This window comes from Ovis canadensis, chromosome 14 (genome assembly GCF_042477335.2).
Source record: "Ovis canadensis isolate MfBH-ARS-UI-01 breed Bighorn chromosome 14, ARS-UI_OviCan_v2, whole genome shotgun sequence".
NCBI classification, from domain to species: Eukaryota; Metazoa; Chordata; class Mammalia; order Artiodactyla; family Bovidae; genus Ovis; species Ovis canadensis.
This window is the reverse complement of record NC_091258.1, coordinates 25,553,239-25,575,530: the sequence shown is the minus strand read 5'-3', so window position 1 is coordinate 25,575,530 and position 22,292 is coordinate 25,553,239. Positions and strand designations below refer to the sequence as shown.

At 51.4% G+C, this 22,292-nt stretch overlaps 1 protein-coding gene across 8 annotated transcripts; it reads left to right on the top strand.

Annotated features, from left to right (window-relative positions):
• The first annotated feature begins 546 nt into the window (after positions 1-546).
• MTHFSD (methenyltetrahydrofolate synthetase domain containing) lies at positions 547-21,094 on the top strand. Of its 8 annotated transcripts, none has more exons than XM_069552601.1 (9): positions 831-1,015; positions 1,247-1,425; positions 4,264-4,367; positions 5,074-5,187; positions 7,149-7,262; positions 9,956-10,046; positions 12,390-12,502; positions 12,764-12,889; positions 17,945-21,094. In XM_069552601.1, the coding sequence occupies exons 3-9, from the start codon at positions 4,305-4,307 to the stop codon at positions 18,407-18,409; spliced, it is 1,086 nt and encodes a 361-aa protein (XP_069408702.1). In that variant the 5' UTR covers positions 831-1,015; positions 1,247-1,425; positions 4,264-4,304; the 3' UTR covers positions 18,410-21,094. The 8 variants fall into 8 exon arrangements, with proteins under 8 accessions (XP_069408705.1, XP_069408700.1, XP_069408701.1 ...); XM_069552603.1 differs by lacking the exon at positions 5,074-5,187 and adding an exon at positions 4,928-5,041; XM_069552604.1 differs by lacking the exons at positions 831-1,015; positions 1,247-1,425; positions 5,074-5,187 and adding exons at positions 547-826; positions 4,928-5,041 and having other exon boundaries at positions 4,278-4,367.
• The last annotated feature ends 1,198 nt before the right edge of the window (positions 21,095-22,292 follow it).

The window sequence follows — 22,292 nt, the reverse complement described above, 5'->3', positions numbered from 1 at the left end:
CTTTGATTGTTGGACAGGGCAGGGAAAGAAAGAGGTGAGGAAGCTGTTTTTCACCGAGCCTGCAGACTGTGGGTTGGGTATTCTGAGCTCCAGGAAATACATCAGGCTTAGAATCACCATCCTCCCTCAAAGTGACCACTGGGTCTCACGGTGACCACAAGAGAGGGAGATCCTACGGGCCTACAAAGGACTGAACGAAGCAGAGTGACTCACTCCCCAGCGGGGAAGGAATCTAGCTTCTTGGGAGCCAGCTTCTGTTATTAGAATTATTTATTATTCTATTTATTTACTTTTTAGCACTTTAGGAGGTGTTTGTGTGAAGATGATGCGGAGAGAAGAGAGGGAGCAGAAAACAGACCGTGCCATTTAACATCTGTAGAGTCTCACGGGGAGGAATTGAGTCATGGAGGAGCAATCCCGGTCGGCTTCTCGGAGTAGGGGGCCTTTGGGGACTAGAAGTGGAGGTGGGTGTGTTTGAACTGGCAGTGGGCTCGGACAGGCTACGGGTGTTCACTCGGTAGCCTCCTCTTCTGCCCACCCAGCTCCTGGCAAATGTCTGTCAGACCTAGCGCTCAGTGCTCGCCTGATTGAGAATAAACCTTCAGGACCACACCCACCACCCTCCTCCCAGCGCGCGGACTCGCACGCGCATGCGTGCAGCGGAGCGTTCCCACCAGGCCTCTGCGGCGAGGCCACCGTGCCCCCACCCCGGGTCCAGACTAGTGCGCAGGCGCGGGGAGTGCGCGCACCGGTGACGTCACTTCGCGCGGGACTCCGCCGAGGGAGGTGTCGCGCACTGACAGCGTCGCCATGGAGCCGAGGGCGGGTGAGGGGCGGCCCCGGGCACCACCTGAGAAACGCGCGGGGGATGCGGAGGGGCCACCTGAGAGTCGGGCAGGGGACGCTGAGGGCTACCTGAGAGACGGGCCGAGGAAGGCTGAGGGGCCACCTGAGTGTCGGGCGGGGGACGCGGAGGGGCCGCCTGAGAGACGGACCGGGGTCGCGGAGGGGTCACGTGAGGGACCGGCAAGGGGTCGTGGAGGAGTCCCCAGGGATTGGGCGGAGAAACCGCCAGAGACAGAAGGGGACATGGACGGGCGGGGTCTCCGAGGGTTCTGAGCGGGGTCGGGACGCTGTCGGTGGAGTAGGTAGAAGAAGAGGGGCTGCCTTCTGGGTAGGTGGTGGTGTCCATTTCCGCACCCGCCTCCCCCCAGATGAGCTCTGCCTCCTGTGTCGTCTGCCCCAGGCCCTGAGGAGGCTCGCCCCAGAGCCCCTGAGCTTCGGTGATTGATTGCAGGATTGCCTGGCAAAGATGGTACTGAGGCTCTCGCTGACCCCACGGTCTGTTAAAGCCGAGTTGGAGAAATGTGAATAAATCCCCTCCTCCGTTACTGGCCGGGCAGCATGGAACAGCACAGGAAACAGGTGCTGGTAGCTCGGTGGAATGGTAACAAAGACCTTTGGAGATGCCTGCCAAGTGCCAGGACTGCGCTTGGGGCTAGAGGTAGAAGGAGGAGGGAGACCCAGGCTGACCTGACGGGCAGTTACAGAACAGGGTTCATGCATTTCTCACATTAATATATGTCGCCTTTTATTATCCTAATTATTTCCCATGTTTTGGTAACTTTCCAAGGGCAGGGCGCTGCCCTTTTATTCTCTCCCTCCCCTTGCAATTAGCCCACTGCTTTCTAAATGGGAGTCACTCAGATGTGATGATTAATTGACTCTGGAGCAAGGGCCACAATGCCTACAATTCCTGGGTCCCACACAGCGACCTGCACAGTGCTGGGGATATTGTTGGACCTCTGAGTTGTTAGTGAAAGTAATGTCGTGGCTTTTTTTTAAAAAGTGTTTATTTATTTGGCTGTCCTGGGTCTTCGTTATTTGCAGGGGCTTTTCTCTGGTTGTGACAGGTAGGGGATGCTCTCTACATGCAGGACACAGCCTTCTTATTGAGGCTGCTTTCCTTGTGGCGCAGGCTGTAGAGGGTTCAGGCTTCAGTTGTGGCTCCCCGGCTCTAGAGCACAGACTCAATAGTTGTGGCTCCTGGGCTTAGTTGTCTCTCGGCATGTGGGATCTTCCTGGACCAGGAATCGAACCCCTGTCTCCTGCATTGGCAGGCAGGTTCTTTACCAATGCACCACCAGGGAATTTGTTTTAATGGTTTCTGTTTTGAAAAAAAAACAAAACAAAACAAAATAGGGTGTTTGGGGTTCCTCAAGAATCAGAGGTCCCAAAGGAGGAATGTCTGTCTCAGCTAGCCCTGACAGGAGAGGAGGTACAAAGACCTGAAAAAGACAGGGGTACAGATGTGTGAGGCCAGGGACCAACATTGGGCCCCTTTTTAAATTCATGGTGGGGGGTGGCAGGAGATGAGGCTGAAGTGGACGACAGGGCTTTGCAGCTCATTCCACACTCAGTGTCAGGGATCCTCAGAGCACTGGAGCAGCATGGAGGGGAGACTTCCTGGAGGTGGTGCTAAAGCTAGGCCTTGAAGAGTGAGGGTTTGACTGACAGGGAGTAGAACAGACTTCCGGCAGAGACCAGAAAATGCAGAGCTCCCAGCAGGAAAGAACAAGCCAAGTCCTGGAAGCTGCCTACATGGCCTCAACCAGGCCGACAGCACTGTAGTCCTGCATCCTTGGAGATGCTTGTTCCCTAAATACACATGAATCTGCAGTCTTGATTTCTGCCTTCTTGGTTCAGAAGGGTCAAGAGGCACCAGAGTGTTTGCAGTGGGTTCCAGGACGCTCTGGGGTCTACCTGTGAAGGGCCTGGTATGGGTGGTGTTCCAGGGGATCTGTGTCTAGCCTAAGGGCATAAGCACTGGAAACCTTTGGCTCTGGCCCTGAACATGATAAAACTACATGTAAACCTTTAATAAATCATTATAAATTGGCGAGGTCTGTAAAGGCATGTGTCAGTAGCAAGGCTGGAAAGCCCCCTGCCCATCAGTCAAGGACTGCTTGAATAAAATTTGACCTACCCGCAATTGCAGAAAAGTGTGAGGGTGCTTTTTATATACCGTGCAGGCCAATCTGCAGGATAATAAGTAAACAGCAACAGAACTCAGTGTAGTAAATGTAGCTGCTTGTCTCGGGCGCCCTCTGAGGGAAAGAGAATGGGGGACAGGAGTGGAGTGTCTCCTGTCAGCAGCCTGAGATGCCTGGGGAAAAATTTATCAGGACAAGTGGATGCAACTATCTCAGGGGAAGGGACCCGGTACTCAGGAGACAGTGAGAGAGGCTCTTCATTATATAGATGCCTTTGTGTGTTTTAAAACTCCATTTACAAAGAAGTTATTTAAAATATAATTTATTCACAAGATTCAAAGTCACATAATTCATAAATGTTTATGGTGAGAAGCCAGCCGCCAGTCACATCCTACCGCCCAGGTTGGTGGCTCCAGGTCTGCTGTGGGACTGCTGCCTTGTGTCACTTTTGAGCAGCGTTTACTCAGGGGAGACTGAGGACCCGAGGGTGAAGCTGCCGCCCAGGTGTTGAGAGGTGCCATGTCACAGCAGAGTGATTTGGCGCAAACTTCTGCACGGGTGCAAGGATAGCCCTTTGGACCAAGAGAAACAAAACTCCATATAAATGCGTTTATATTCATGTGCCACTTTTATTTTTTTTCCCACTCAACTGGAAACTGCTTTCTGTAGTTCTCCATTTCAAGAGGAGCATGTAGGTAATGCAAGATTTCTAAGGGCTTTCCCTAATCAAATGATTAAGGAATATTTGTTGCCTGAAAATTCGTTTCCAAAGTGAGATCTAGAATAAAGATTCTCGCAATAAAGTGGATTGCAGTAGGTAATCCAAAGTAGCAGCTGGCTTACACATCACTCAGGCAAGCAAACAGGCCTTGCAGAGGGAGGGAAATAATCATAGCTGTCTCAAGCCTGACAGACAGAGTGAGAGCACAGAGCCTTGACTGAGCAGGACTCGTGTCTCCGAGAAAGGACTTAGGAGTGCTTGGGTCCATGGCTTGAGTGGTGTTTGTCCTGCTGCTACAGGTTCATAGAATAGGCTTCATTAAGCACTTGAGTTATGTTAAATGTACACTGTGTTTGGACTATAACAATTTGTTGAGGTGTCAAGTGTCACCAGCCTTGGTTTTTCGACATAGGGGTCAGAAGCCCTAGGTTCTGTCTGGCGTGGCAGAGCTGAGGATGCAGTGGGAGCAGACAGGCCCTGGGCCCTGGGACTGCTGTGCTGTGGGGGTCCTGTCTGTGTGTTTATCAGTCACACCCTTTATTGCTGTAGGTGTTTCCAAACAGGACATTCGTGAGTGGATTTGGGACTACATGGAATCACAAAATTTAGCTGATTTTCCCCAGCCTGTTCATCACAGGATTCCCAACTTCAAGGTACTGAACCATTCCTGGAACATTCACAAGGAAATTGGGATATTCCTGAATGAGTAACAGTAGTAAGACAGTTACCACCCCGCTTCACGGTGAATTTGAACTCGCTGAACAGTGAGTGGTGTGAAATCTGAACCAGCTGGCCAGGATGTCTCTATGCTTAGAGATGTCCTTCATCATGTTATTAATACTTAACACTCACTCTCAAGCGCCTCTTGCCTTTCTGTGTGGGATTGGTGGTTGAGTTGCATCTTGCCCTGAGGTGGTACTGAGGCTACTGCTTCCCATTTGGTACAGAGTGGAATATTTCTCCCGGCTGGAAGCCTTCGATCCTTGTGGTACCTTTTCATACAGCTGGCTCCTAAGGGCCGATATACTCTGAGAGGGAGCCCCAGCCAGTGGGGCTGGCTTCTAAGCCCTTTGCACCCTGGCTGCCCCTTTAGACGTTTCTCGGGTGACCCCAGACCTGGTCTCAGCCTGTGTGGGGGAGGTGTTGGAGCGTCAGGCTGCAGGTGGCTCAGGGCAGTGGCCTCTTGGTAACGTGCACTTGCATTTAAAAACAGGGTGCTTCTCGGGCCGCCGAGCATTTCCCACGTTTGCAGGCGTTCAAAATGGCCAGAACCATTAAAGTCAACCCTGACGCTCCCCAGAAAAACGCCCGTTTCTTCGTCCTTGATGTAAGTGCACCTCTGTCTCTCTACCTAACCAGGGCTCTTATCTGGCTTGCCAAAACATCAGAGACCTCGAGGTTTTTGCCAGAACGCAGGAACTTAAAGTGGACCCTGATAAACCACTGGAAGGTGTCCGGTTGCTGGCGCTGCAGGTAATCCCATTCCCTGAGCCAGAGCCCTGGCTGCTGGCCAGCCTGCCCGCCGCAGGTGGCTGGCGAGTGGGCACCATCCTGCATTTGGAAGGAGGGTTCTGACTCCCTCCATGCAGAATGTGTCCGTGGAGTTGTTTTTCCCAGGACATTCAGAACTCTTTCATTGTTTGTCAGTCAGAAGTCCTGAACGTGTCTGAATTCAAAGAGGAAAGGTGTTGATGTACCTCTCCAGAAGAGAACAATTACAATATGTATATTTCTTCTACTACATTTGTGATACTATAATTCTTTGAAATTTGATGACTTATGAGTAAGAAATCTGATAAATGAGTTCCCCAAACACATGAATTAGAACACTGTTTCTTATATATAATAGGTCCCTTTTCAAGAAGAAAAATTCCCCCCAGGGTTGCCTTAATTTATAATTTCATTTAATAGGCATAAGTATAAAACTTGGCATAAATTTAAATTTCATAGCTCCAGTGTGATTGTAAAATCAAAATACACATGTAAATTAAATATAAACAAAACTATAAAAGCAGTACCATTCAGGTGACAGCCTTCATTTCATTTAATGGCTGATGTTGGGGCAGTGTGGGGTCTGTGGGATCCTGCCGTATGCTGCTGGGCCTCAGGTGGCAACTCAGTTTCCCTACACCTCCTGAGAAGCCTTGCTCTGCAGGCACCTTCCATCCTGGGTGGGGGGGTGCATACTTGATCAGGCTAGGATGGTGATATGCACGGCCATATCACCTGGGGGTGATGCCTGGGGGTACAGCTTCCCAGGCTCGGCGCCAGACCCTCATCTGGTGCTATTACGAGAACTTGGTCATGGTAAACACACTGGTGAAGCTGTGAGACCGCCAGTCTGAGCATCCTGTCTGTAAGTTAGCACCTGCCGGGGAGCTTTGAAAGACTGTTGCTGATGTCCAGTTCTGAGTCAGGCTTGAGTGGACCTCGACTTTGGTGAGCCTCAGAGCTCCCCAGGGACCTCTAGTTTGCAACCAATGGGTTAGCAGAGTATTGGGCAGTACACCAGAGTCTGGAGACTGCAGACAAAGTCACCCACCTCTGTTGTTACTTCCGTTGAAATACGCTTCTTGGGATTGAAAACCTTTATTTAAGAAAGCCAAACTAATTTTATAGGACATTTATTGGTCTTAGGCTGTCATCTCCTGCTGAAAAAGTAAGATATGCTATTTTTTACATAAAAGAGCTTAAAATTTTATAACTGCCTCATGGCCCACCCTTGTATAATCTGCAGCAGTGTCCTTGGCTGTGGTTCTCAAACTTGCCCTGTGCATCAGGAGTCCTGGGTAGGCTTATTAAACCAGGCTGCTGGGCCCCACCCCAGAGCTTCTGATCATGTCAAATGGTGCCCAGGGGCCCTCACTCTGAAAACCTCTGTTCTTGGTCTTGCAATAAACATTTGAGAATTAAATAGAATAAAACGGCTATTGACACAAGTCAGTGTAAAATATTGATTATAACGGGTACTGATCTCTCAGACTGATTTACTGAGCAGCAGATTAGATATAAGTGCTTGATGGGGTAATGTCTTAATGTGGCTTAAAAATAAAACATCATTGTACCTGGATAGGGCGTAATTCGAGGAGCATAAGGCAGCAAGATTATGGTTGGAGTTTTCTTCAGGACAGACTTCTTTTGGATTTGCATCATCATTTTCACTGGGAACAATTTTGAATGGCAAGTAGAATAGAATCAGCAAGTTTTACAAACCCTCGCCCCTTTATTCTGAGTCAGGGTAGTGTAAACTGTTCTTAAGTAACATCGTGCCCAAGTATTATTTAGTTGAGTTTGCAAACCAGCTCATCTTCTTGACATATACCCCAAAATACAGGTAATAGTAGCTTGCTTCTGTTCCTGAAATGTTAAAACAATACATAAGAAAGTTCCCATGTTAAATTTTGTAATTTATTTACTGTCTTTTCTTTTAAAAGAGCAAAAAAACATTGTTGGTTCCAACACCACGACTGAGAACAGGGTTGTTTAATAAGATTACTCCACCCCCTGGAGCAACTAAAGACATCTTGAGAAAATGTGCCACCTCTCAGGTGAGTTTGGAAGCAGCGCCAGCCGCAGGGAAGAACCACTCTCAGCCATGCCCTCCGGTGAGTTAGAACAGTGTGACTCCGCCACTGGGTTGAAGTCTGTGTTTAGCAAAACCGAATGAAGCGTGGTGTGAGGTGTTCAGCAATCTTGTCCTTACAGGAGCCCAGAAGAAAAGCTGCCAGGCACTTGATTTTTCTTTTGCACCAGGGTGACAAATAGTAAACTTCCTGGTAAGAAAGAGAAAAGGAAAAGCCAATTTTCTGGTACTCTGGCGCCCTCTAGAGTTAACTTTTGATGCTGTTCGGTGTCCTAGAGCATTTTCTCAGATACCACAGGGTAGTACCACAGGGTAGAATTTCCAAAATATGTTCAACTGGAAATTGTCTCACCAAGTGCTGAAGTAATAAAGGCTTTAGTAATTTAACAATATTTTCTTTTACTGCCTCATAATGCCATGAAACCAGTATACTATAAACATTACATTAGAGTGCCTTATAATGAAATTTGTCTAGTATTTTACAGACAAAGAAATAGAATTTGGTGACTTTTTTCAGAGTTCTAGAGTTCACCTCAGATCATCTGATTCCTAGTCTGGTGAAAAGGAGAATGGAGCATCAAGAAATACCTTTCTAAAAGGGATTTTCCACCTAAGTCTAGTGTATAACAAGTGAATGCTTTATTGTCATTTATTGATAATCTGTCTTATTGCAAAAACAGAATTTGGCGTGACATACAAAAATACATATAATAAAGTAAGATAACAAAACGTGTGGAAAAAAATTAAAGGAAAAACAAATGTGAGAATATAAGAGGTGACCCTGGTTCTGGTCACTGTTCAAAGTGCCCACCACATGCTGCCCTGCAGATGGTGGACGTGGCCACAGACCCGGGCCCACCCTTCGAGGGCTGCCAGGGAATCTGGTCAGTTATAATCCTGGGTTCTGGACAGTAAAGCAGCCCTTTTCCTCATACTGAAGTCCAGGTCAGCTGTGGCTATGGTGCCGGTGCAATGGTCTGTGTCCCCCTTCACAGCATCCCCTCCCCTTTGAAAAGCGACCAACACTCAGCTTGTTCCCAGGAGGCTCTGACGCGCTGGCACTGGCCAGTCTCTCGTGGGCACTCCTGAAAGTGTGGCCCAGCCAGAGTAAAGCGAGGCCGGCTCTCACGACTGAGCTTGCGTGCGAATTGAACAGTGTTTGGGCTCTTTTATATCATGAGATACTGGTTAGAAATCAGAGATCCAGGGTCATGGACCTCAGAGTGTTGTTTTCTCTGTGGTGGAGGAAAATGGCAAATAGAGAGTCATAAAGACATGTCTAACGCAGACGCAGACTTAGTACGATTGTTATTTAGGTGGCCGAAGCTTGGTGGTGAAATGCTGCCACCGTGTATGCCGCTTCAGGAGACTGTGATGTCGCCTCACTTCACGGCAGGCACATTGCTGAGTTTGCGCCTCAGCCTCCTGCCACTGTCATGCCCCAGCCGCCTGTGTCTGCCACCATTGTCTCCGCATTTACTCTTGGCCTCAGGAGTGTTCTGGGAACCATGCCAGGGGGAAGACAGAGGGGTCTGCTCACTGCCTAAGTCCCTCTGCCCCTCCAGTGACTCTCGGTTAAATAGAATAGGACTTTGGAGTGTCAGGGAGACTCCTGGTTGCTCATGCTCTGTCTGGTCAAGCTGAGCAGGTGAGGCTGACCCCTGAGAGAAGGGGGGCCTGACAGACGGGTTACAGCACAGAAGACCTGATGCCAGTGTCTGCTCCCCAAGGCTGCCAGGCGCAGAGCCCCCTGAAACAGGCTTGAAGATGTCAGCCATGGGCAAGAAACACCTTGCTGCATGGGTGTGGTGAGCTTAAGGAAAGACAGGCCTTCCCACAGTGGGGGCACCTGGGGCCAATGACTGTGGTTTGACTGTTGGGAGGCCCCAAGGTAATCATAGTACTGCTCCTTGGACCAGTCACTTGTCGTGTTCTTGTCACTTGTCCGGTGGCCACTCCTGCCGGGTACTGGGCCTCGCAGTGTCCGACTCTAGTTCCCTAGATTTCCCCAGGGCCTGTCATCAGAGTCGTGGCCGCAGTAGCCTCCCTGTGCCTCCACTCAGGCCGTGTTAGTGGGATAAGTGGATGTCCTTTGGGTGCTCTTTGGTTGAATAACTGGCTGTTCATGCAGAGAGGCCTCCGTTGTTCATGGTGAACTAACATGTCCCACATGCTTAATGGCCGTCTTACATGCTGGATGCTTTGCCTGTGCTCTGTCACCTCATTCCAGTGTGCGGGACGAGGCGGGGCTGTTGTCCCTGTGCCACAGAGGAGGAGACTGATGCTCAGAGAGCTTCCTTCTGCTGAGGCCGCAGAGGAGGGGTCTGGACCCGGTTCCTGTGACTCCCGACCCTGGGCTCTAATCACTGTGCTCTCCTGCCTCCTGGGAGGAAAGGATTTCCTGAATATTATGAAATGAAAGTCCTGTTCCTTTTGCTGTCAGTTCCCCCTGGTGAAGAATTGTGGGAACTGCCTTAAAATGGTTCTGATGCATGGCTTCCTGAGCTACAGCTTCCGCGCTGCCGCGTCGTTTGCTGTTGGGGGGGTGGCTCACCTGCTTCCCGCGGGAAGTTCAGAGCCTGAGCGCGCCTGCCCGTGGGTTATGAGGCCGGCAGTCTCGCTGCATGGGGAGCTCTCAGGTCACGTGTCTGTTCACAGGGCGTGAGGAACTACAGCACTCCCGTGGGCTTGGACTCCAAGGTCCTTGTGGACTTAGTTGTGGTGGGGTCCGTGGCTGTTTCTGAAAAAGGTAAGATTAAGAACAGAAACTCTGAGATGTGACCACTGACTCTGCAGCCTGCTGTTCCCCCAGCCCTCCGGTCGCCTTACAGATGATGACAGTGAGTAATTTCAGCTTTCTGGATGCATGCCTGGCCTCGAAACCACTGCATCTATCACTCATGTTGAAGAATTAACTCAGTCCCTCCCACTCTTATCCCCACTCAACACCTTTACAGCATTTCCACTTTTTCTTAACAGGAGAAATGACATGAGGTCATCTCTTTTCAGGTGGTGAAAGATTTCCTCTCTGTTCTTAAGTTAACTGGAACTGGAGCTGGATTTATTTGCAGTGTGTCAGTAAATAGTTGGTTTTGGAGAGCCTCCAGTAAATGGAGAAACGCTGGGTTCTGAACCTCTTCTTTCTTGTGCAGCAGTAGCCTCCTGGTCAGTGCGGGGTGTCCTGAGCCTGCCTGTGGGGCCTGAGGCTTCTCCCTGCAAGCCTGTGAGCCGGGACAGCGTGGGTCACCCCGCCAGCCTGTGAGCTTGGCTGAGCCGTCCTGGGACTCGTTCCCTGGGGCCTCTTCCCGTCTGCCCTGCCCCGCTCCAGGCTCGGCGTGGTGCTGTCTGGTGCTGTCGGGAACAAGCTGCTGCTCTGGAGCGGGGTCAGCGCATTGCAGACTTGAACCTGTGTGTGCGGCTGGGGCCCCTGTCACTAGGAAAGCGCTCTCTTCTTTTCCCGCCAAGAGATTGTCCGAAGATGCTCATCCCCAGATCTCTCTTTGGAAGTGTATCAGCCAAAGCCACGTTCTTCCTTCAGTAGGTTCCCAGTAACTTGCTGGCGATTCCCAGTAAGTCATTGGTGAGAAGTGCTCTAAGTCTCTCATTCCCAACCCTGAGTACTGTGTTTTTCAGTGTCAGCCTTTAACATTATCGCCCTAAAGTTACTCTTTCCCTGCTCCTGCTCTGAGCTACTGTGTGAGATGCTTAGGAGCAGGATGTTGCAATTCTGGGTTCCTTGTTTTCCGCGTGTTCCCATTAGAGACACTTTACCTATGTCCTCAGGGTACGCTCTGTGTGCAGACACGCGGAGGGTGTTGTGTAGTCATGTCCTATGGCCTAAGGGGGCCTTGGAGGACTGCCTGTGGGATGACTCCTGCTGCTGCCAAGTTGCTTCAGTCGTGCCCGACTCTGTGCGACCCCATAGACGGCAGCCCACCAGGCTCCCCCGTCCCTGGGATTCTCCAGGCAAGAACACTGGAGTGGGCTGCCATTTCCTTCTGCGGGATGACTCCTAGGAGAGGAATTACTGGACCAGTGGGTTCTTAAATCCTGATGTCGCCAAGTTATACTGCAGCAGGGGTGCCCACCTCTCATCCTTGCACACCATCTGCCTTGCCTCTCTCTCTCTTCCCCTGTTAATAACTAGGATTATCACACCTCACTTTTTGTGTCTGATAGTAAGCAATGGTGTTTGAGTTGCCTCTTGATTTACATCCGATTTGGGTGAGCTTGAATGTTTCTCCTGTGAACACTGTTGCCTGTCTCTCTGGTCCGTTTGTACCCTTTGCTGCCCTGCTATTGAATTGTCTTTCTCTTCTTTGCATGCATGGTTGAAGACTTCTCATTGTAAAAGTAGCACAGTCAGGTCTGACTCTTAGAAGGATGCCTGAGTGATGGGGCTTCTGTGCTCAGAGATGGTGCTGATGTCACATAGAAGTCAGAACTCCTGGCTGGCCTGGGCATCCTGCTGAGAGGAGTAACTGGACTTGGCTGGGAGCTCGCAGCATGCTCATGTCCACTGTCTTGCGTCCTTTCCCCCTGCCTAGCTTGTCCTTGAGCTTCAGATAACAAATCCTTTTCTTGTGACGAATTTGTGAATTTTCGACATAGCCCTGCTCAAACTGCCTCCTTCCAAGTTGCGGGCTGTGCTCTTAGTTCCCTGACTAGGGCCTGAGCTGGTGCCCCTGGCACCGGCAGTGGCAGAGTGCTAAGCACCGGGCGCCCAGCGAGGCCCCTGCTTAGCACCTCAGGCAGGGCTGAGCCAGTTCACTTCCGGCCCCTGATGCAGACTTCCCACTGTCCCTGCACAATGAAAACGATTTGCCTTTAGTAGGAACTTGTTTTTAGTGCTTTAGAAACTACCCTTCCCCCCCTTTTAAATGTGGATCTGTTAACATAAAGCTCCTGTAAGTACAAGCTCTACTTGCTTTGTGAAGGTGCACAGGCTGCCAAGTTCCTTGACTGTGTGTTATCCGAGGCACCCGTCCTGCGTGGCACTTCCCCTTGAACTCCCCCAAGTCCACGATGAGAAGCGCGCTCCTGCCTGATTCCCCAGAACCCACACATGCTGCTTCTCTGCCTTGCCTCTTAGGCTGGAGAATTGGGAAGGGAGAAGGCTATGCCGACCTTGAATACGCCATGATGGTGTCGATGGGAGCGGTCAGCCAGGGGACGCCAGTGGTCACCATCGTCCATGATTGCCAGGTGCTTCCTGGGAGCAGGCCAAGCAGAGCTGCCACTGGGCATGGAGCGTGAGGGCCAGGGCAGGGCAGCTGGGCCTCTGCCTTCTCTCTGCACTGTGTCGGGTGTGGGGTGTGGCTCGCCGGGCCGGATGTGCTTGGTGGCGTGGCAGCTCGGCCTGAAGCAGGACGGGTTTGGGGGACATCATCCTTCCATCGACAGGCGCGGCGAACGCGGCCGGGGCTGCACCCCAAGCAGCTCCCTCACCCACTTCTGTTCGACCAGGTCGTTGACATACCTGAAGCACTCCTCGAGGACCACGACCTCAGTGTGGACTATATCCTCACTCCAACTCGAGTCATCACCACAGGGTGTGAGCGCCCCAAGCCAGCGGGAATCGCATGGTCCAAGGTGGGTCGCCGCGAGGTGGAGCGAGGCCAGCGCCAGCCCGTGGCTCACAGACACCCCCTCTCTCTGCGTTCTCTGTCAGACTGCTGTCCCAGGCCTGTGTGGCTGTGTGTTAGAGCCGCCCGTGAGCTTTTGAACAACAGCCTCTGAATCAGGCTCCAGGCGTGGGCTGGAGAACATGCTTAAGAAGCCTGTGAGATCCTCCAAGCAGGCAGGATCCAAGGTCTGCACATGGCACCAGCGATAGCGGTGGGAGGTGGCCAGCTCCACTAGGAGAGCCAGCCCCTCGAATCTACTTGCCAGCTGGGTTCATCTCTAGGAGCTGTCTTCTGCCACCCCAGCTGCACACGGCCCTAATCATCAGGCTTTCTTTTTGTAAGCCGGCTTTCTCAGTGCCATCTGCGCCTCCATGCAGAATGGAACTGGGGAGGCAGCACCCACAGCTTCATAAGCTGATGCCATGGTGACTTTCTCTCCAGAGTAGGCAGTAGCATGCATCACAGACTGGTCTGCAATAGAAGTTTGACCCCAGAAGCCAACCTCTAGGTTATGATGCTGTCTGCTGGAAAATAGCCAGAGTTACTGAGAAAGCTGGAGAAGTTGTGCTCCGATTGGACTGAAACTCTTGGTCAAATTAGCATGTTTGTCCATATTTCACATTCCTTACACTTGAGTCATCCAGGGCTGGAAGGCTGCTTTCCTCTGGGCGTGGGAATCAGCAGTGTCCACCGCCAAGGATGGCCCAGAGGGGACATCCTCTGCTCTCATCCCACCCCGAGGGTCTCCCTGCAGAACACCTGTGCTCCTGCTGGAATCACCCCTGGTGAGAGCAGGGAGAAGGTGCAGCATCCTTCATGACTGTTGAAACATCCCTCAGGGCGGTTAGAACTGAAGGTTCCTTGGAATCCGGGCCCACAGTCTCCGTTTAGATGGAGTGGTGGCCAAGACACCGGCCGTGGGAGTGAAGGGGCTGTGCTCAGGGCTGAGCATGTGGTCTGGGAGGATGTGCCAGAGGGGCCGCTCTTCATAGCTGAGGGCTAGCTGCAGTGCAGGGAGGGAGGGTTCTGGGGGCCTCGCCAGGGAGAGGAGATGGTTGCCTCGGAGAATACCTGTAATTTAGTAAGAAAAAGATGAAAACAGGAACAAGTTAGGTTATCAGTTGTGTTAGATGAATATAATCCCTCTTAGATGAAAGAGAAACAGTCCAGCCACAGCTTCCTGAGACCCCTCAGCCACACTGATGCCTGCTTGCCGGGACCTCGGTTTACTCACCGTCTTCCTGGGGGATGCTAACCATCAGTGAGGCCGTGCCGAGAATCCCTCACTGTGGGTCCTGAGCTTTCAGCTCTGCCACCAGCTGGTCGTCCCCCTGTGTGGGCCCTGTGAAGGCGGGGTCCTCTGGCCCCCAGACTCTTGCCTGGCCTTGCAGTGTGTGCAGCCAGAGCACCTCGGGGATGGGGAGGTGGCGGGGGCGGCTCAGTGCTGCTTGTAGTGCTGTTTCAGGCTGGCTCCTGGGCACAGACGGGTAGGTCCTGAGCCTTCTGTGACCTCCCCACATAGACTCACGTGACCCCAGTGTGGCCCAGGGGTGAGGTTAGAGCCAGTGTCGTCTTGGGTTGGCGGCAGATGCCTCCAGAGTCAGATTTCTGATTGTGTTGGGCTGAGTGTGCATTTGTAGGGGACAGGTTTTAAACTTAATCTCTAAAGGGAACATGTATTCATAAATGACTGCCATCTGCGTGCTTCAGCAAGAAGTGATTGGGGCATAGAAAAAAGCCAATTTTGCTTTATACCAGCTTTTTAAGTGGAATGATTAGTTACAGAAGGCATAATTTTTTTTTTCCTGTTTGATTAACAAGCAGTATCTTTTATTTCACATGGTAAATTGACAAAAAACCTAACAAATGTTCCTAATTGCCAGCCAGGAAAAATAGCACCCCTACGGGTCCCCATGTGGGAATCCAGCCTGTCTTCTGGGCTCTCAGAGGCTGTCACCTCTGGGCCTCCATCAGCCCACATGTGCCATTCCACAAGGAGCACAACGGGGGCCAGGGGGCTGGGGAAGTGAAGCAGCAGAGGCCCCCTCATCAGAGAGGCTTTTCCTTTAGAACTCATGGGGCATGGGCCCGCGGGTCTGCAGAGAGGGCACTAATGCTGAGCTTTGCCGTCCTAAAGAACACAGTGCTCTCAAAATGAGCAGTTTTACATAAAAGGCTTGCATTTCTGCACTTCCCTTCCCAAGACCCCTTAGTGTGTGTCGGCGTCGCGATGCTGTGGACTCCGTAGGTTTGTGGTGTGCTGGAGGGCATTCCTCGTCCTGCCGCTGACTGCAGTCTGTCCGGGTGCTGGCTCGGGTCAGTGAGTTCCGGGGACGTGCACAGGATGCATGTGTGCCTCACATACGTTCTAGGATGGATATCTGCTGCGTGAGCGTGGAGCCTTGCCCCACAGGGCCAGGCTTCTTGAGAACATGCACAGCTACCTGTGGATCCACTGGGCAAAAATCACAGGCGCTTCAGGACTTAAGGGGCAGCCGTCCAGCTGAGGCAGCCTCGCAGCGGGCCCACCCAGTGGGCGCACTGTGTTTACCAGGAGGCATGGCCTTGGTGGCTCCCACGGGGCCAGGCTTCTTGAGAACGTGCACATCTACCTGTGGATCCACTGGGCAAAAATCACAGGAGCTTCAGGACTTCAGGGGCAGCCGTCCGGCCGAGGCAGCCTCGCAGCGGGCCCAGTGGGCGCACCGTGTTTACCAGGAGGTGTGGCCTTGGTGGCCCCCACTGCTGGTTCGGGGACTGGGGCAACGCTTCGTTCTTCCACTCAAGGACACAGACATGATTTCTATCTGACTGTGATTACTGTTTTAAATTTGATCATCCTTTCTAAATGATCCAGTAACTTAAGAAATCCTTACGACTCTAAATGTGACCAGTTTAAATTTGCTGCTAAACACTTCAAAAGAATGCAAGAATTTGAACCCCTTAAGAAGGCAGACCAGGGGTGTGGGAGGGAGTCAGGTTGGCTGGACTCGGGACGTCTTTGGGATTCTTTGGGACACAGAGCCTCTAGTGGAGGAAAATGCCCTTAGATCAGGAAGCTTGGCCCCATCTTGTGGGTGTCTTCATGGCAAAGACATGGTTTTTGTTTCTTTTTGCATCTCAGCAGTGGGGCTTCCCTCATGGCTCAGTTGGTAAAGAATTCACCTGCAGTGCAGGAGACCCCAGTTAGATTCCTGGGTCAGGAAGATCCGCTGGAGAACGGATAGTCTACCCACTCCAGTATTCTTGGGCTTCCCTTAAGCTCAGCTGGTAAAGAATCCGCCTGTTTTGTGGGAGACCTGGGTTTGATCCCTGGGTTGGGAAGATCTGCTGGAGAAGGGAAAGGCTACCCACTCCAGTATTCTGTCCTGGAGAATCCCATGGACTGTATAGTCCATGGAATCGCAAAGAGTTGGACACGACTGAGCAACTTTCACTTCACTTCACTTCAGTGGGAAATGTGAGGAGGAGGAAGTTTTTCTCTGTGCAGCAGTGTGCTCTGTTCTGAAGACTCGCACGGCTCCTGACTCAGCTGTGCCGGTGACAAGAACAGCGTCTGGCAGGCGAGGCTCTGCTGCGGTGGAGTCACCTACCTGCTTAGTGCTGGGAGCGGGAGCCAGTGGGGGCTGGAAGCCTCTAGGTCTCTGAGAGGGCATTTGACATGCTTGGGCGTTCTTGTTTCTTCTCAGTCTTATCCTAATCCATTGATTCTCAACCTGGGACATGTGTGTCTCTTGCAGTTTGGAGGTCCATGCACAGGGGTTGGGATATTGTACACAGTTTTAGGGGATTCCTTTGTGGGAGGGAACCTCAGCTTCTCTCCAGGGTCTCTGACACCCTGCCAAGGATAAGAACCATTGCCCTAAGTCACATGTGATTCTGAATATATTGAGGACTCTGGTACTATTTGAGCTATTTATTTTTGTAGACAAATTAGACCTGTTCATCTTGTGTGCTGATCTGTGTTGAGGTACTCATGTGTGTTGGAAGCCTGCATTTGGACCATTGCTTGCCTCTTGGTGACTGAATCTTTTTTTTTTTTTTTTTTTTTTGCGGGATCTTAGTTCTCTGACCAGGAATTGACCCTGCACCCTCAGCAATGAAAGCAAGGAGTCCTAACCACAGAACCACCCGGGAATTCCCTTCGTGACTGATTGTTTATGTGCTTTATGCCCCAAACAGAAGCCAGAATGCCCCTCTAAAGAATGATTTGTCAAAAAGACCTGAGCTTGTCTTCCTGGCAGTGCTGGTGAGGGCTTCTGGTGGAGAGAGTTCCTTCTCTGCCGTGTGGTTCCTTAAGACACATGAGACCAATTCTGCCCCTGCTCAGCCCCTAGGGCCCCCAGTGCACAGCACAGGGCCTCCGCCTCGAGTATTGGGCCTCTTCTGTCGCCTCCATTGCTACAAGTGCTCTTTGATCAACTTAGCCAAAAAGCCAAAAGGGTCCTTTGTATGAACATCCTACTAGCTGAGATATAACATTGTGTGTAGAATCCGTTGTTTTGTAGTCTGATGACCCATTGCTAGAAAGTGTTGTTAGTATAGCGTTCTGTTCCACATTTGCCTTAATTGTGCTTTTTCGGTGACGCCTAGATGGGTTTGGCCCTTGGGAGGAGGGGTAGGAGATCCCCATGGCCCCATTAAAGACCTGACCCCACCCACGGTATAGGTCAGGGGAGGTAGAAAGTGCCCTGTTATCCTGGGAGGTCTCCATGACAGTTGCCGTTTACAACCTGTAACCCTCACACCAGTGATCTTAGCTCCACTTTTGCATAGGACGCCTCGTTGTCTGCCTTCTGGGCCCCCAGGAAAATGGAGAAAGCCGTCCAGCTCCTAGCAGGTGCTGTGTCCTATAGGGCGGACGCAGAGTGGCAGAGGGAGACAGCTGGCCTGAGGGTGCTGAGTCTTCCGCGAGCGCGTGTGGCAGAGGCTCCTGCATGACGGATGCTTCTTCCCTGGGGCTGAGCCGTGGTCCCTCCTGGACGCCCCGAGAATAGCTGGAGCTGCTTTGCTTTTTCAGATCAGCTGTGAGATGCTGGGGAAGATGCCCATCCTCAGAAGCCTGCGCCACCGAGAAGAGCAGGCTGGGAAGGACGTCACCCTCCAGGACGGGCCCCGGAGCCCTCCGGGCGCCACCAGAAGCCCTCAGGACCTGGCCCCACCAGAACTGGGCTCTGTGCCTCCCAGCTCTGTTCAGATTGGGAACCTCCCCCGGGATGCCAGGGTGAGCGAGCTGAAGCGGGCCCTCAGCGCACTGGGCGTGGCGCCCTCGTGGCTCACCTGGCAGGGGCCGCAGCACAGGGCCTTCCTTCACTACCGGGACCCGGCCGAGGCCCAGCAGGCCATCGCCTGCCTGCAGGGCTTCCGCCTGGGTGCCAACACAGTGAGGGTGGTGCTGGCCAGGCAGCAGAGAGCCAGTGATCTGGTGGGTAGCCACACCACAGAGCCTCTCCCTGACCATCGACCAGCCATTGCTGGCCCATGACGACATGCCGCTCCGGTCCCCAGTGAACTTCTGAGCCCAGCATAGCGGGTTGTGGTGGAGCCGTTGATGCCTGAGCTGCTGTTGAATTTGGTCCTTTCTGGGAAGTCAGAGCTTCAATTGCTGCCCAGTGTCTCCTGGGGGCAGGAAGTCAGCCCGTGAGGCGCTTGGAGTCTCTTGGAGGCAGGAAGTTCATATTCAGGCTTTGGCGCATCCTGGTCCTTCAGCCTGCGGAATGTCACAGCCCTGCTGGTTTCTTGGTTGAGGGGACTGAGTGGGCAATAAACGAACAGAAGTAAATTCTTACAGCAGTCTAGGGGGTCTGCGTTCTGAACTTGAGAGGCATGGGGGATTAAGAGGAGGTGGACAGATGAGTCTGCCAGGAGGGGCCTTGGCAGGGACCAGCTGCAGAGGCACAGCAGGGTGGAGCCAGAAGTGACCCTTTTGTTCCTAGCTTTTTGGCCTCGCATTGCTAGAGGGAAAAAGGTGCAGTCAACCTGCAGAAGCCAGGGGGTTCAGTCCAATCCTTGGGGCACAGTCTGCTCATCTCATCTCAGCCCTGATGCTGGAGATGGCGGCCAGTCCAATGGGACCCCCTGGCCGTGTCCTCTCACCTCTGTCCCCTCCTCACTGTTGCAGCCGGGCTCCTCCCTCTGGGTGACCCCACCCCCACCCCCGCCCCATCCCCACTGTTGGCCAGCTGCCCCCACACAGCAGGAAGCTCTGCCTCTAGGAGATCTGGCTTTGAAAAGTGAGTGGTCCCAGCCTGTGTCACAGACGAGGCCAAACAGATGCTTTCACACTCATTTGCCCACTGCTGTGTGTTCTCTGCATCTTTCCCTCCATTTCTCTCCTAAAATCAAGCTGGACTTTGGCTGAACTGTGCTTTCTAAACAGAAGCGCTTTTGCAGTTGATCCTGGGTGAAAAGTCAAGATAAGTATTTAAGTGGAGATTTTATTTTTTGCAAATGTATATTCATTGGAAGTGTTTATTTTTTCACCAGAAGGTCTTACTGAGCATGGTTTGAGCCCATCATTACGCCTCAAGGGGGCAGGCCTTGCCAGCGCTTTGAAGAAAATGTTCTCAAGGCATTCAGTCTCTGTTTGAAAAAGCATTTTCTCATTGATGGAGAGTTTGGGAAGAGACTCGACCCTTAGATTTCCTCGTTAAATGCCGCCTCTTTCCACATTTTTGTGAACAAAATCAGGGAGTAGAATATCTTAACGGAGGTCAGACTGTCAGGCCTCTGGGCTCACCTTTCTCTGCCCGAACCATACACCCCTGTCCTTCAGCTGGTGTCATTTGGTCACTTGTGTTCATCTTGGCCATTCCAGACCAGCTCACCGCCCAGTCCAGAGTAGTGGCCTGATGTTTGAACTCCTCACTCCCCTTGGGTTTCCCCCTTTTCCCAGAACACCTCTTGCGTTTGACATGCTGAGTTTTTGTTGATGTCTTTATTGTTGGTTTGCCACCATTGGAGCAGCGCCCTGGGAGGTTAGGAAGTGAGCCTGCCCCTGCCTGTGCTCTCCGCCATCCGTCCCCTAGCCTCGAGAACTGCCTGCTGATGCGTGCGCAGAAATGAAGGGACCCGTCAGTCAGAGCCGAGGGGCAGGCTGTGTCCGTGCCTCGCTCCTGGGGCCAGGTGTCCGGTGAGCCTTGAGCCAGCTCCTCACACTGCTGAGCTTTGCATGTTAGGGATGACCCCTGTGCGCTGGGCCAGGTTGCTGGGCTCCCTGTCACTTTTAGCCAGAAGAACCCAGGTGTGTTGATACACACATAATCTGAACGCATTCATTGTCTTCATATTGGGACAGTAGGTTGGTAGGCAGGAGACAGGACCAAGGGCCTGAAATAGCCGCCAGGTATCATGTGTGTGCCTCCCCTCTGCCCGCCTCGGGCTGCCCTGGAGCCAGAGTTCTCAGCTCTGCCAGAAGGGGCATCAGGGACCCAGGTTTTTGTTCCCAGGGTTCTTGAGTATTTGTCAGTGTCATAATCGTGTAATTCACATAATAAGAGAATAATGGAAAATGAGCACTTGACAAGTTTCTGAGACTGCATGAACCTTTTTAAGTGGCTCTGCCGTGACTCCTGGGTCCCATCCTGTTTGCTGAGTGGTGGTGCAGCTCTGCCTGCGATGCGAGGAGACTCGACCACACTGGGTCTGCACCCTCTCCAGAAACCCAGACTCCGCTCTGCACGGGGGCCAGGTCCTGGGGCTGTGCCGTCTCCGCTGTCAGTCCCTATGATATCGTGGAGCCTCTCTGGGCATTTGTGTCCTCGGCTTTATAGTGAGAGGGTCAAGCGTGTTGTTCCTAAGGCCTGGCCAGTTCTAACGTCCTGTTTCTTTTGAGGTTCACTGCTCGCCATCACTTAGATTTTTCCACTCTGGAAATTTGGGGCTGTCAGAAGTATTGTACAAATGGTGTTACCCCTCACCCCACCACGTAAGCAGCCTTTATATTGCCTCTTATTTACCTCCGGTGTTTCCTCTGCACAGTAGTAAAACACAGCTAGCATTAACACACGTGCTTCAGAACCACACAGATTTGGCCAAGAGCATCTGTCTTGCCACTGCCGGGCACCTCCTCTCTGAGCTTCCACATGCTCAGCTGTGAATGGACATAGTGACAGGATCTCCTCTACATATGTTATTTTGAAGGGTGAATAAAGCAGCTTGGATTTCTAAATCATTGTTGTTCAGTCACTAAGTTGTGTCCAACTCTTTGTGATCCCATGGACTGCAGTACACCAGGCTTCCCTGCCCTTCACTGTCTCCTGGAGTTTGCTCAAATTCATGTGCATTATGTCAGTGATGCTAAATAATACCACATGTAAAAATAAATTCCAGGTTAATTAAGTATCTGAACATAAAAATAAATGTAAAGGAATTTGGGGATAATAGAAGAGAATGTTTTCTAATGTTGGGTTTGGAAGGGATGGACAAGATGTTGAATTTAAGGAAGAGCTTTTTCCTTCATCCCCCTTGGAATCCATATGAGCCCTCTAGGATGAGCTGTCTTCTGGGCGCTTCTCCAGGCTGCAGTGTTAACCCTTGTGTTTTCTGCATTATGATTTCTGTATGTTCTCTAAAATTTGTCACTATGCATGGACGATTTTATTTAGCATTACTTATCTGAATGCAGAGTTCCAAAGAATAGCAAGGAGAGATAAGAAAGCCTTCCTCAGTGATCAATGCAAAGAAATAGAGGAAAACAAAAGAATGGGAAAGACTAAAGATCTCTTCAAGAAAATTAGAGATACCAAGGGAACATTTCATGCAAAGATGGGCTCGATAAAAGGACAGAAATTGTATGGACCTAACAGAAGCAGAAGATATTAAGGAGAGGTGGCAAGAATACACAGAAGAACTGTACGAAAAAGATCTTCGTGACCCAGATAATCATGATGGTGTGATCACTTACCTAGAGCCAGACATCCTGGAATGTGAAGTCAAGTGGGCCTTAGAAAGCATCACTATGAACAAAGCTAGTGGAGATGATGGAATTCCAGTTGAGCTATTTCAAATCCTGAAAGATGATGCTGTGAAAGTGCTGCACTCAATATGTTAGCAAATTTGGAAAACTCAGCAGTGGCCACAGGACTGGAAAAGGTCAGTTTTCATTCCAATTCCAAAGAAAGGCAATGCCAAAGAATGTTCAAACTACCGCACAATTGCACTCATCTCACACGCTAGTAAAGTAATGCTCAAAATTCTCCAAGCCAGGCTTCAGCAATACATGAACCGTGATGTTCAAGCTGGTTTTAGAAAAGGCAGAGGAACCAGAGATCAAATTGCCAACATCTGCTGGATCATTGAAAAAGCAAGAGAGTTCCAGAAAAACATCTATTTCTGCTTTATTGACTATGCCAAAGCCTTTGACTGTG

Coding starts and splice junctions, on each gene's coding strand:
- MTHFSD (XM_069552598.1), top strand. CDS start 3,598: ATGCGTTTATATTCATGTGCCACTTTTATTTTTTTTCCCACTCAACTG. Junction 7,263..9,955: donor GAAAATGTGCCACCTCTCAG/GTGAGTTTGGAA, acceptor GTCTGTTCACAG/GGCGTGAGGAACTACAGCAC. Junction 10,047..12,389: donor CGTGGCTGTTTCTGAAAAAG/GTAAGATTAAGA, acceptor CTTGCCTCTTAG/GCTGGAGAATTGGGAAGGGA.